Source organism: Argopecten irradians, chromosome 6 (genome assembly GCF_041381155.1).
Source record: "Argopecten irradians isolate NY chromosome 6, Ai_NY, whole genome shotgun sequence".
Lineage (NCBI taxonomy): Eukaryota > Metazoa > Mollusca > Bivalvia > Pectinida > Pectinidae > Argopecten > Argopecten irradians.
Window position 1 is genome coordinate 25,277,780 of NC_091139.1, and position 15,304 is coordinate 25,293,083.

At 36.9% G+C, this 15,304-nt stretch overlaps 1 protein-coding gene across 11 annotated transcripts in view; it reads right to left on the bottom strand.

Annotated features, from left to right (window-relative positions):
• Positions 1-14,841, bottom strand: part of LOC138325431 (single-stranded DNA-binding protein 3-like) — a 105,193-nt gene extending 90,352 nt beyond the window's left edge. For 6 of the 11 annotated variants that reach the window (XM_069271097.1, XM_069271096.1, XM_069271098.1 and 3 more), the window contains exons 1-6: positions 14,687-14,840; positions 14,157-14,229; positions 13,812-13,850; positions 13,561-13,622; positions 6,433-6,517; positions 2,933-2,968 (exon numbers count right to left, since the gene is read on the bottom strand). In XM_069271097.1, the coding sequence (XP_069127198.1) occupies positions 2,933-2,968; positions 6,433-6,517; positions 13,561-13,622; positions 13,812-13,850; positions 14,157-14,229; positions 14,687-14,742 (351 nt within the window). In that variant the 5' untranslated portion in view covers positions 14,743-14,840. Of the gene's footprint in view, positions 1-2,932; positions 2,969-6,432; positions 6,518-13,560; positions 13,623-13,811; positions 13,851-14,156; positions 14,230-14,686 lie in introns of all 11 variants that reach the window. The other 5 variants (XM_069271100.1, XM_069271093.1, XM_069271095.1 and 2 more) reach the window with 4 other exon arrangements.
• Positions 14,842-15,304: the final 463 nt, after the last annotated feature.

Consider the following 15,304-nt stretch of genomic DNA (forward strand, 5'->3'; position numbering starts at 1 on the left):
ACTGGAACTACAGCTATAGAGATTATCATTGCCTGGTTGCTGTGGTTACCTACTGGAACTGTATTTGCCCTATATAGTATACATATTGTCATGGTCTGGTTGCCGTGGTTACCTACTAGAACTATTTTTGTCCTATATTGTACCCTTGAGCTACACTGAGGTTATCATTGACTGGTTGCTCTGGTTACCTACTTAAATTTATTTGCCTTACATAGTACCCAAAAGCTACAGAGATTGTTATTGCTCGGTTGCATGTGGTTGCCTGCTGGAACTGTATTTGCCCTATATTGTAACTTAAAGCTACAGAGATTATCATTGCCTGGTTGCTGTGGTTATCTGCTGGAACTATATTTGTCCTATATAGTACCCTTGAGCTACACAGAGATTGTCATGGCCTGGTTGCTAAAGTTACCTACTGGAACTATATTTGTCCTATATTGTAACTCAAAGCTAAAGAGACTGTCATTGCCTGGTTGCTGTGGTTACCTACTTGAGCTATATTTTGCCCTATATTGTACCCCAAAGCTACATAGATTGTCATGGCCTGGTCGCTGTGGTTACCTACTGGAACTGTATTTGTCCTTCATTGTATCCCAAATCTACACAGATTGTCATGGTCTGGTTGCTGTGGTTACCTACTTGAACTGTATTAGCCCTATATAGTACACATATTGTCATGGTCTGGTTGCTGTGGTTACCTACTAGAACTACTTTTGTCCTATATTGTACCCTTGAGCTTCACTGAGGTTATCATTGACTGGTTGCTGTGGTTACCTACTTGAATTCATTTGCCCTATTTAGTACCCAAAAGCTACAAAGATTATCATTGCCCGATTGCTGGTGGTTGTCTACGTAAACTTTGTTTGTTATACATAATACCCTTGAGCTACAGAGAGATTATCATGACCTGGTTGCTGTGGTTACCTATGGGAACTATATTTGTCCTATATAGTACCCTTGATAAACACAGAGATTGTCATGGCCTTGTTTGCTGTGGTTACCTAATGGAACTATATAAGTCCTATATCATACCCCAAAGCAACACAGATTGTCATGGTGTGGTTGCTGTGGTAACCTACTGGAACTGTATTTGCCCTATATAGTACACATATTGTTATGGCCTGGTTGCTGTAGTTACCTACTGGAAATATATTAGTCCTATATTTTACCCAAAAGCTCCAGAAATTGTCATCACCAATTGCTGGTGGTTACCTACTGGAACAATATTTGTCCTATATTGTACCCCAACGCTACAGAGATTGTCATGGCCTGGTTGCTGATGGTTACCTACTGGACTATATTTGTCCTACATAGTACCCCAAAGCTTTAGAGATTGTCATGGCCTGGTTGCTGTGGTTGCCTACTGAAACTATATTTGTCCTACATAGTACCCCAAAGCTACAGAGATTGTCATGGCCTGGTTGCTGTGGTTGCCTACTGAAACTATATTTGTCCTACATAGTACCCCAAAGCTACAGAGATTGTCATGGCCTGGTTGCTGTTGTTACCTACTGGACTATATTTGTCCTACATAGTACCCCAAAGCTACAGAGATTGTCATGGCCTGGTTGCTGTTGTTACCTACTGGACTATATTTGTCCTTCATAGTACCCCAAAGCTACAGAGATTGTCATGGCCTGGTTGCTGTTGTTACTTACTGAAACTATATTTGTCCTATATAGTACCCCAAAGCTTCAGAGATTGTCATGGCCTGGTTGCTGATGGTTACCTACTGGCCTGGTTGCTGTCGTTACCTACTGGAACTATATTTGTCCTATATAGTACCTTAAAGCTACAGAGATTGTCATGGCCTGGTTGCTGGTGGTTGCCTACCAGAGGTTTAACCTTCAGCGCTGGCGGTGTGTTAACTAGCAGCAGCTTTACAGTGCCTTGTATTGATTTTCAAGTTATCTTGTGCAGAAGTTTTTTTCCCTCAGTCAGTAGAACACATCTCCAACCAAACACCATGACAATAGAAGGAGGAACACCAGGAGCAGACTTTGATATAACACCAAGACCCAAAACCCATCCCCCAGGATAAGTCCCCACCCCCCCAGGACAACATGTTCCAATCCCTCCCTCTACAGTATCCTATATGCCAGACGTTAACACCTGGTTCTGGTTGAGTGATTTTGTTGCTCTCCAATGATATTTAAATGTCCAGTTAACACCTGTAGGTGTTGGTAGTCTTTCTGTGTAGGAATTAAACTAAAACTTGTACACAGTTTGATTTGAATAGGTGAAAAATCAATAATTTACAGCCAATGTATCAAAACTATAGCACGGTCTCCAGATTCTTCCTTTTAATTGCTTCTTCGGAGTCAAATTTAAATATGACGGGAAGGTTTATCGCCGATTCCTCACTATGGTTATATCGAGAATAAAACAATATGTCCCCTAGCAAACATACTCGTGTCTTTGTGGCTTATAGCAGCCATTTATAAACCCAGACTATACTGTGCAAGAAAGTTCACATACACATACATTAAAACAAACAAATATTCCCAAAGCATGGTTATTCATTGCTGGTATCAAAGACAAAACGCACAATACAAGAAATTGGATTGATATAAAAGAAAATATCTTTGGCTCTATACATTTGTTTAAATGAACATAGAGATTACCAAAACATGGATAAATATTAAATCTAACATTGTTATTACTAGTTTGAACTTTGAACTCATTACCGTATTGCCTGAATCATTGAATAGACCAAGTTATAAACATGAACACATCACGATAAAGTACATAACAAATTAAAGTGGTGTACAGCTATGTTTGATAACAATATGTGCAGCATTAAATTTTTTTCTCATTGAAAAAAGTTTATGTTCTGTAAATTCTGCCAACATTAATTTCATTTAAAAATTTGAGAAAAAAAAATTTCAAAAAAAAATTAAAAAATTATTAAACGTGCTTCAAATAAAAGTACCTGTGGAACTGTGACCTTGAACTTTGACCCTTGACCCTGAAATTTTAATGATTTACATGATCACATGTCACATCATACCATCTAATTTAGCGTGATGTAAAGGAGTTTTTCTGCTTGTAATGAAATGTGATTTTTAGTATAATTTTAATAATTTTACCATTCTTAGTTCAAAGTTCAACAACCTCTTCCTCCTCAAAATGTGATTCAATGATATGATGAATCCAGCCTTTAACATGTCTATGCCAGTAATTGAGGAATGAGTAAAATTGTGCAAAACATTATATAGTTCTGCGAAGTCAAGACAGGATTTTGATACCAGCAATAGGTAGGATTTATGTCATTTTTACTAGTTATGGACAAATATTTAACCCCAAACATCTACTAAATATCAAGGTCACAATTCAAATACCTAACAATATCTTTTTCTTCAATTTTAGGTCATAAAGCTTATCTCTTATTTTACAAAGCATTTATTTCAATATATTTTGTTAGGATAGCAACAAAAATCTCCAAAAATCATTGAACCAAACTCCAGATCCTGAGTTTATGTTGGTCGTTATAAATTTGGTACAAATCCTTTAAAGACAAAAAGTCTATCTTTGGAAATGCATTTAAGAGTCATCAACAGGTCCATGTCAACATGTCAAAACTTCTTTGGTTTGATGTCTTGCTTTATTTATACACAACAACCCACATTTGTATTTTTACTTTTAAATATTTATCAATGATTTGCCATGTTTTCACGAACAAACCTCGACAAATTCCAACTATGAGCAGAATGGTTGCAGCGGTGTTTTACACCAGTAACAAGTTTGGGAATGAGTCTTAAATACTAACAACTGTTGTCTATTCGAGTATCTTCATAGTTATGCAACGATTAATGCTTCTATGAGTATTCATGGCTATTGAGGCACAAATTGTTTCATCAAATTATTGAAATTCATTTTGAACAACTTTTTTTTTTTTTTTTTTTATATATAATCTGAGATCCTTGATGTAAATTTAAAAATTTCTTTCAATAGCATACATATGCATACTCATGAAGGCTTATATGCCCTAAAGACAACACAGAAACTGATCACAACACAAAACCATGCAAACAACATGGTTACCCTAGAGACAACGTATATATATACGTATGAACTAATATATATACGTATATATATACGTATGAACTATATATATTCGTATGCACTATTTATTGAGCATCCCTTTGACTCCTTCCCCATTTTGCAGCATGTATGTATTGTATGCTGATCATGAATGCATGTGTCTTGGAGAATGATGGTGTATTGATTTTGTGTGTTCTTGTGATAGCGACATTTGCCTGCTTTATAATTTTAACCATTGACGCCTACTGCTGAAAAATGATCTATCCAAATTATTTTCTCTTCATTTGTATAAGAAACAAGCAAACCAGTCGACAAACTTGCCGGACAGAAAATTTTGGACGGGTAGAAACTATCATTGGTAATTGATGCATGTACATTTCAGTCAGAGCTCAAAGCCTTCTTCTGATCCAGAAAACAACATTTCCAAATTGCAAGTCTACTTAACTACCATGCATGTGTTACATTCAATGTCAGAGCACTGACAATGCACAACGCAAAATCATTGAAGATATCGGTGAATTTTGATTGATAGCTGATGAACCCTCAATTGACAGGCTACCTAGCTAAGAGGCTATATATATCTAACTGCTAATAATCTATTGTAAATTAGAAAGAACTGTTATCCATCATTAATAGTAACATTTTTGTATGCCATTCTATCGTGACCCTGCCTGAGTAACCTTTGACCCTGGATAACCTTACCATTATAACTTCTATGTAGCGCAACATATATTTTTACAAGAAGAAATTCATTACAAATTATCCAAAAAAATAACACCTTCATATTCTCAAGAATAGTCATTGGCTCCATTGTGAATTTATATGGAAAATGCTTTAAGCAGTCAACAAACAGCTTTCATAACTCATTGAATCATTGATTTATAACAAACATTAATGTGATTCTGTGACTTGGTGCAATTCTTCAATAACTACAAGACGTGTAAAAAACTTACCTGAATATGACCATGACTAAACAATGACTAGAATCAATATTGTACTTGACCAAAGCAACAAACTTTCCATTTTTTTTTTAATTTGCTCAAAGAGTACAGGACTTTTTAGGTGTTGTTAAGTAAATAAATAAGCAACTCCACTTTCTTGAAATGGTATGTGAATGTTGATATAGACAGGTGTGCTTGTTGGGTCTAATACATTAACCGTCAATTGTCACAAGGCTACATGTGCAATTGTGATGCAAATATACTGTAATATCATGTGATATACTATTCCAAATACAAGGCAACAACTGCTGAATTTCAAGCATAAAAGTTCCTTGAATTTTGCAAGAGACATCCTATTCACCCCTTAAGACACATTTGACCTCTTCTAATTCAAAGACTGGAATAGTCCATTATGAATCTTCAGGGATGAATGAGTAAATTGACCTAACAGGATGTCCAAGATATCAATAGATTTCCAACTATTGTCTTTGGCTCTGTGTTGGCATACCATTTTGCCAATTTATTATTTCTTGCATCTTCCACTTTTTACTTAAAGTTCTTCTACTTTCCCGAGGATGCTCTTGATGATCAAAATCTCTTTTAAACATTTTAAAACAGTCTTAGTCTTATAATGTTTTAAGCCTAAGCTTGAAGCAGTTGGACCACTGCAGGACCATTTGGAACATTTAGGCAGGTGACAAGATGGCAAGTAATGGCGCCAAGTTCAAGTTCATTGTGCCTTTGACCATTTGAAGGCCTTTACCAGAACAGCAACTTCATGAGCTGATATATTTTCCAATTGTCTTAACATCTACATCATTTTGTTATTTGTAACTTTACATTTCATAAAAAAGACTTTATATCTATTCAGAAACAATGAATGTGCTACATGTACATACACTACAGATAAAACTTTTGTCATTTTCTTCCAAAAAAGATGATTGACAAATTTGGCAAGAACAAAACTGAATAGTCTCCTATTTGGCCAGGACAAAATAAAATTTGCTAATGACAAAAGTTTCTCTGTATACAACAAATTAGTGGCAAGACACATATTACAAATACATTGATGATCAAATGCATTCCTTTATTGTTTTTAAGACGTTTCCCAACATTTTGAGTTTTCAGTTACATGTTTGTATAAAACCAAACTTATGATGGCAGTACTTGATGTAAAAGCTTATAGTCCCTGAATGCATTTTCACCAATGTTTTTCATCACAACTACTGTAAACCAGCTATTTTTCACAACAACTCGATTTTAGATTTCTATGCCTTAAACTATATTCCAGGCGACATATAGTAATTTATTTCCATAAAAATTTTACTGAAACCATTTTGCCAATTTTCAGAGCCAAGAAAATGCATGGAAATCTGTTGTGGAGAAATCAAATGGTTTACATTGTTAAAGTCAATACGTGGACGAGTGAAGACAAAGATGTACTTACATAATCATGAAATGCTTTAGCTTCACTGGAGTGATCACATGTTTCTCTCCTTTCTGGTGCTGCACAATATAAATCCCAAAACACACTGCAAAACAAAAGTAAACATGCTTTAACTAAATTTGATATTGATTGAAAAATGGCTGCACATCATTAGATATCAAGACTAACAGAATGTGCAATAAGTGCTTTGTAATAATCATTCAAATTAATTGAACAATGAGACAAGGACAGACCAGTGTACTAACTAAATGTTGCTATAATTAATATTGCTTGGATACGCAATGCACATGTATGTTGATATGACAAACTTCTGTGGAATGTACATGGGCCCCTTTCGAATTCTGTTATTTATTCAGTCAAGAGATCCTGAGTACCCAGAAGAAAACTATATATCAACCTACTGTAAATATGTGTGAAACTACCTTATTTGATGGTCTTTTCACCATTCCCAAAATCATTGTGACATCAATGACGTTACCTTTAGTGTTAGGTGGAGTCATGTAGGTGGTAAAACAATAACAAAGTTACCTACAACACTACCGTATTCAGCTGGAAACAGCACTTAATGTTTTTTTATTATTGAAGAGCAATGTCTATTTATATACACAGCCAAAACAGGTGGTAAAATTTAATTTTCCCTATGATTCACCATAAGAGGGATATAGAACCATTAAACTCGATATAGTACATAAGAAGGTACCCTTAATACAGAAACACTTTGATATAAAACTGGCCTAATCATAAAGTAAAATTTAAAAGGTACTATTTCGTCCTCTCCAGAGGAATTAGCCAACAAACTTTAAACAATTGTCGCAATAATATAAACACAATATATGGTAATGTATGAGCGTATTGAAGTGCAAACCTATCACTCTATCCTGTATAGTAGAGGCTGGGGAATCTCTATGGTGGTTTACTTGAAGTATTTACTTCAAAACCTTTCAATAAAGACAAGATGGGAATGCCATGACGTATGACTACCCAGTCTTGTAACTCAACTATACTCGTACAGAATCTGGTAGGAATTGTTGTGAGGTTTAGAGACAGCACTACAGCTTTATCTCAAGGACCTTGATCAGTATGTGTTCTCTTTTTGTTCTTCAGGGTATCATCTACTCTTGAAGGTAGGCCTCAAGATTATGAAACAAATTGAAATCTCATTGGTACGACTTCGCTAATGGCAGATGATCATGATGTTTTGATCATTTTAACTGTTCTAAGAAAGCAGACTGTAGGTAAAATACTTTAATAGTGATTGATAAATAATAAGGATTGATAAAGAAGAAGAACAAACTTACAATCAAAAATATAGGCATCTGTGTTAAAAACACACATAAGTTACCATACATGTGAATTCTATTTCTAAGTTGAAAGAAACCATTAACATGTAATTAATCAAAATGTTGATCAATTCATCAGCATCATATATATGATTGAAATGCCATCCAGTTGCAAGTGACCAATGGTGGACATTGGACATGTCAGTCATTTGTTGTCTGACCAGGTGAGTTATAATTTAATATCGAGAAGTGTGGAGTGAGGAATCTTGAATCTGTCCTGATATGATATTGACTCTACAATAAGAGCAGATCTAGTGATTTTCTGGGCCAGTCAGTATAGTAGTATCACATATGTCTAGGTACTAGCTCCATAAGATTTTGGGCATGGCTCCAAAATTTAGTCGGCAACATCATGATTTTGGGCAAGAAATGGTCATATATTCAGTTCAGTATTAGTCATATACAGGACTTTTAGATTGGTCCATTAGTGAGTTGGCCTTTGTACCTCTGACTGATATTTTTTTTTTAAATTGATGATACCTGAGAATCTTTTCCTGTCCTATGTAAAATTTATGATCCATATCTGTAATGCCATACTGCTTGGACATATCAGTGGCGTGAAAGTCTGAATCTAAATTAAGGTCCAAACAAAATCAAAGTAGAGAATTTGATTTGTACTTGACAAACCAATGCCATGCTGGATCTTATTGGTGCAAATCCAACATTTTGAAATCTTTTTGATTAATTAACCATTCACCAAAAGAGGTGTAATTACAAGGGCACTCATAGATGCTGTGATTGAAGGATCCAAACCAAATAATAAAGAAATTGGTTTTTCATTTAAATATTGAATTTAGTATACTTTAAGTGTGCAGTGTTGAATTAAGGAGTTTAACAAAATATATTTACAGTATACCGTAATTATTTTATGATATTTAAAGTTTTTCAAGATTAATAAGTTGAATAACTCATTTTCCTGAAATAACTGTAATAAATTTTATATCTAAATTATTTCTGAAATAACAATTTCGACACCAATGAAACCGTTCAGAATCTGAGTATCATTTTTTATAATTCTTTTTTAATTACTAAATTATCAATTTCATCAATGTCTCTTCAAAGACAAAAAATAATAAGTAAACATATCCGTATCTTAATATCCACTTACATTGAAGAATATTTTCGGAAAAATATAACTAAGAAATATTACCATTTCCGGACATGTTTTGGTTTCCTTTTTAGAAAACGTACATGGGTTGCTTTGACGACTTTTGACTAATAGGCCATGGCCAGAATGCCGAATAAAAGGTACATTATTTCATTACGTATATCACTCGGATTTACATCGACAATACATCGGACTTTAGCAAGTCTTCATAAGGCTACCGTACATTACACGGCAATCTAAGTTTATTTGTCACTTTAAAATGCTCGTATATATATAGATCTATATCATCATTGTATTTTGTAAGTTTATATATGTTGATAAATTTTGTACCTTTCCCCTTTCAATATAACGCAGATGTCGATAAACAAAAGACACAACTCCCAGTGACAGACACATACTATTAACTTTTACTGCGCAATAATACAGTGTATCATCGGATATAGTTCGTCAATGCAACCAACACAAAAAACTGTATAAGCGTTATAAGAACTTTCTTTTGTAGTTACCTTCCTAACATTTGATTACCATAATCGATCATTAGCATGAATTACGTAAAATTTAAATAAACATACACAATCCAAAATCCACCGAAAGTCTGTCGCGGAGGAAGACAGCGAAGAAGGTGTTGTTCGTGATTTTCGGGAGACCAGTGTTCTCGGAGTAATACAAATATCATAGAGTCCCAACTGAACACTTAAAACACTCCATCCATGGTGTATACGTATGTACAAATTCTATGTCTGTGGTATTGAATATTGGGGTTTTATTTTTTCATACCATCAAGTATTACGTGTAATGAACAAAACAACTTTTAATTTTCATCGCGGAGTGGTTTCATTGTTTTGATGTGCACAGGCTCTCAGAGCGTACCTAAGAATGCTGTTTCACAGCATCAATAACACCAGGACAATTTGGAAATCAAAGCCTTTTACCAGCCGTCACTTAATTATTTAAATAAATGGGTTAAAGATCAAAATGTAGGCCACTGTACGCTCATTGGGTGCATTACACTCAATACATGGATGTTGATCTAACCCATGACCTAGATATGACGTTCCAGATCTGAAGACAAGCTTTTACTTACGGTCAGAGGTCACAATGTACTGCCAGGTCGTGAATATGGGAGATTGGGATATATTTGTCTCCTTGTGATAGCAGGTATAGACTTCTTTATAGTGCTATCACACCGAATCATACTGTCAAAGACAATACTCCCAATGGCAAAATTTTAGAAATGTTCTAACAAACCAATAAATGGTTGCATATTGACATTGTGGTGCATTGGACTAAAATTATACCATAGGAGTTCTACAAAGAACTGCAACCAATATCAATGAGTTCTACAAAGAACTGCAACCAATATCAATAATCATTTAAAGACATCAACTTGGTGGTTCTATATATATTACAGACTAAGTTCAATGTACGCTGGGCAATCTATTATTGAGCATTAGTTTATCTATTCTGCAAAGCAAAGGACAGCAAATGGCAATACAATAGAGGTCAGCAGAGGTCATTCTATCAAGGAAAGAACAAAGGGGTTCAGGTATCAGCTTGGTTCCAGACCAACCAGGAATCAAATACCAGGTCCTTTAACCAAACTAAAATAGAGGTTACTGTAGTTCTTGATTGTTGTTTTATCAAAGGACCAAAGAGTACAGCTTACTGCTGGAACTGTATATATATTATAATTTCCAACCCAAAATTAGGTTATAAAGACAATTTAGGCTATATGTTCATAGACCAACAGAGCTGGTAATAACAACCACTACAGTCCATCATGGCTGGTGAGGATAACCATTATAGGCCAACATGGCTGGTGAGGACAACCATCTAGGCCAACATGGCTGGTGAGGACAACCATCTAGGCCAACATGGCTGGTGAGGATAACCATTATAGGCCAACATGGCTGGTGAGGACAACCATTATAGGCCAACATGGCTGGTGAGGACAACCATTATAGGCCAACATGGCTGGTGAGGACAACCATATAGGCCAACATGGCTGGTGAGGACAACCATTATAGGCCAACATGGCTGGTGAGGATAACCATTATAGGCCAACAGGGCTGGTGAGGACAACCATCTAGGCCAACATGGCTGGTGAGGATAACCATTATAGGCCAACATGGCTGGTGAGGATAACCATTATGAACGAATGTTTATTTGTGATACTTTTAATTAGATGTTTGTTTACAAGTCAATCAGATTCTGTCTGTGTCCGACTGTGCAATGTTTTTGTTTCCTTTCCAACTAACACATGATGGGTTACGGCTGACGACGATATCGTAGATATAAGTTTTTTTAACGATATCGTCGTCTCTTCTCTACAATCGTGATATATCGCGATGCCGATATATGATAACAGCTCTAACCAAAATAGGCCAACAGGGCTGGTGAGGACAACCACCATATGCCAACAGGATTGGTGAGGACAACCACCATCGGCTAACAGGGATGGTGAGCACAACCACCATAGGCCAACGGTATTGCTGAGGACAACCATCATAGGCCAACAGGGCTGGTAAGGACAACCATCATAGGCCAACAAGGCTGAAGATAACCATTATAGGCCAACAGGGTTGGTGATGACAACAACCATATGTCAACAGGGCTGGTAAGGACAACCATCATAGGCCAACAAGGCTGAAGATAACCATTATAGGCCAACAGGGCTTGTGCGGACAACCACCATATGCAAACAGGGATGGTGAGGAAAACCGCTACAGGCCAACAGGGTTGGTAAGAACAATCATTATAGGCCAACAGGGTTGGTGAGGGCAACCACCATAGGGCAACAGGGCTGGTGCGGACAACCACCATATGCAAACAGGGATGGTGAGGAAAACCGCTACAGGCCAACAGGGTTGGTAAGAACAATCATTATAGGCCAACAGGGATGGTGGGGACAACCATCATAGGCCAACAGAGATGGTGAGCACAACTACCATAGGCCAACAGGGATGGTGAGCACAACCATCAGAAGCCAACAAGGACGTTGAGCACAACCACTACAGGCCAACAGGATTGGTGACCACAACCACCATAGGCCAAAAGGGATGGTGAGGAAAACCACTACAGGCCAACAGGGTTGGTAAGAACAGTCATTATTGGCCAACACAGTTGGCGAGGACAACTATTATAGGCCAACAGGGCTGATAAGGTCAACCCCTATAGGCCAACATGGCTGGAGAAGACAACCACCATAGGCCAACAGGGATGGTACTGACAACCATCATAGGCAGACAGGGCTGGTGAGAACAACCACCATAGGCCAACAGAGATGGTGAGGACAACCACCATAGGCCAACAGGGCTGATAAGGTCAACCCCTATAGGCCAACAGGGCTGGAGAAGACAACCATCATAGGCAGACAGGGCTGGTGAGAACAACCACCATAGGCCATCAGAGATGGTGAGGACAACCACCATATCCCAACAGGGCTGGTGAGAACAACCACCATAGGCCATTAGAGATGGTGAGGACAACCACCATAGGCCATTAGAGATGGTGAGGACAACCACCATATCCCAACAGGGCTGGTGAGGACAACCATCATAGGCCAACAGGGCTGGTAAGGACAACCATCATAGGCCAACAGAGATGGTGAGGACAACCATCATAGGCAGACAGGGCTGGTGAGCACAACTACCATAGGCCAACAGGGATGGTGAGCACAACCACCATAGGCCAACAGGGCTGGTAAGGACAACTACAATAGGCCAACAGGGTTGGTGAGAACAACCACCATAGGCCAACAGGGCTGGTGAGGACAACCATTATAGGCCAACAGGGCTGGTTAGGACAGCCAACAGGGCTGGTAAGGACAACCACCATATGCCAACAGGTCTGGTGAGGACAACCATTATAGGCCAACAGGAATGATGACAATTACCATAGGCCTATGGTGAAAGCATGTGCAAAATCATAGCTTGGCTAACTGGAAAGATGATGGAAACAACTCAACAGAGATCCATAGGAAGGGCGAGGGCAACATTGATAGGTTACGTCCAAAAGTAACATGGCGGTTGAGGGTGATAGCCATTGGTTTTAGTGATAAGCCTGGGACAGGTGTGAACATATGTTAAGTTTGGGCAAGGGCAACCAAATAAATATAGGATACCTGTTAAAGTGACAGCAATTAGGATACCCGATTAATTTACTAGTGTAGATCCAACGTACGTTAACAAGACAGTTGGTGGATAACATAGTAAACAGTCTGATGATAAACAACATCAATTAACAGGACAGATGACGGTATTTATATATCAACAAGTAAATAATGACATTAAAGGGTCAGCATGGCAAAAATTGCACGGGTACATGTACATCTTTATCAATATAAGGAAATAATTTACAAGGGAAGGATTGTAACAATTAAATTTACTCTACATCATCGCCAAGATGTTGTGGTAGTAGTTACAAATATTTAATCAATTTAATTGTGAAATATGCTTTTATAATCTGGTCTTCTTAGCCCTGGTTGAAGCACTTAAGGGATTTCCCTATCTGAACAAACATAACCTCTTTTAATCACGATAAGTAACCCAATTCTTTAGTTATCAGTCAAGACCAGGAAAAATTCTGTTTCAGAGAAATTTATATTTCCTTTTTATATACTTATGGCATCAAACAGTTCCTAGTTATGTAACTATAAAGAATTAATAAAAATTTACTTACCACCACCAAGAGTGTAAAAACCCAGGCGGTTCCCCTAACGTTATATTCTTTTCCCATCGTATCTGAAATGGAGAAAAACAAAATTCAGGGAAATGTTCATTGTGTAACAAGACTTCCAAGATATTCAACCACAATGAACTATTGAAATTTTAAAATATTTTTTCTTATAAAACAAAATTTTCAAAATAAGAATACTGAATTATCAAATTGAGAGAATGGGTATGTCTTGTGGGAATGTTCAATCTACATACCCACATGTCATTGTCTTTGCTAATTATTCCACTCCTAACCTAAAATGGAAGTCATAATATCTTTTTATCATAATATGCATGTTAGCTTGAACTACTTTCAATATTTCTAATTTGTTTACATATTGTTCTAGTGTTATATTTCAATTTAATGTAAAAATTATATTATAGTATCAAAATATCTAATGGTGCTGATGACTTGTGTGTAATTTTCACGAAATTACTGATAGGTGATTGACACATGCACAGAGTCTGCTTTCACAATACACACAAGTCATCAGCTGGTTTCACACACATGTATACACGCGCATACAGGTGAATTATCACGGGCACATGACGAATACTTACTTCTGACAAAAACGTCTGTGCACTTTTCTGTGCTCCGACATGAAGAAGGTATTCATATACATAAAGGGCTAACCTGCAAAGAACAGACAGACAAGGAAATGCAAGAACAGATTGTTTATTTACAATTGGACACAATGGACAAACTGGCCAAGTGCCCGACACATGCTGCCGGCTCGAACCGTTTACCGGCATTTAAAAATTATTATATGCAATCAAATCTTATAAATAGCTTTTAACAACTTTATTTTACATCACTGTTTGCTTATACAATTTCAAATTGACGTAAATACCGCAAAAACACAATACATTTGGGCAGTTCCACATGCGATTTCACCGCCATTGATTGGGTACGTTTAATAACGGGAACAGCCATTCTGGCTCTATTTGAATGGGGCATCCCTCTAAGCGCAGGTGGATAATACTGCAGAAATAAACTCATATCAGCCATTTTTCACCGAAAAAAATCAAAAGGAGTCATTGGCATGTTCCATCGAAGCCATAAATTCGGAAAATGATTTTAGTTCACTTACTTTTCTCTTGCTTGTGCATCGGAGGGTACAGTCGATCCTTTTCCTTTGGCGTACATGCTGGGAGCTGAACTGCCATGCACCTGTCAAGTCATCAAGGGCGACACTGACCCCGTAGTCGTGGAAACGTGAAGTAGGGCTGTCGAAAGGCGCACGCCGATTAGTTAGTTAATTATAGTAGCACTGGGGTATCTGGAAACCGTCTACTGAAACATTGTGCGTTACAGCGACAAAGACTGGTTGGCTCTCTGCCAATATTACCAAGCTGATATATTTATTTCCAACCGACGAAGTTCGAGTAAGAAATATTCGGGACGTGGATAGCATTGTTTGACCCCACGAACATAGGTGTATGCTGATGTTGTTTACACGAACATACTGATGCTATAAATTTAATACACATTGGACACATATTATACTATAAAAATTATTATATAAAATAGTTAATTTAAATGATTCATATAAATTTTGTATACTTTTTGATGTATCGTAATATTTACAAATTTTGATCATAATAAAAATTAAGAGTAAAAACAATAACAAAATATCTCGATTCGTTCAACCTTTTTAAAATCAACATTTAGTAAATTTCTGTTTTTCTTATTTTTTATATCATAGGTC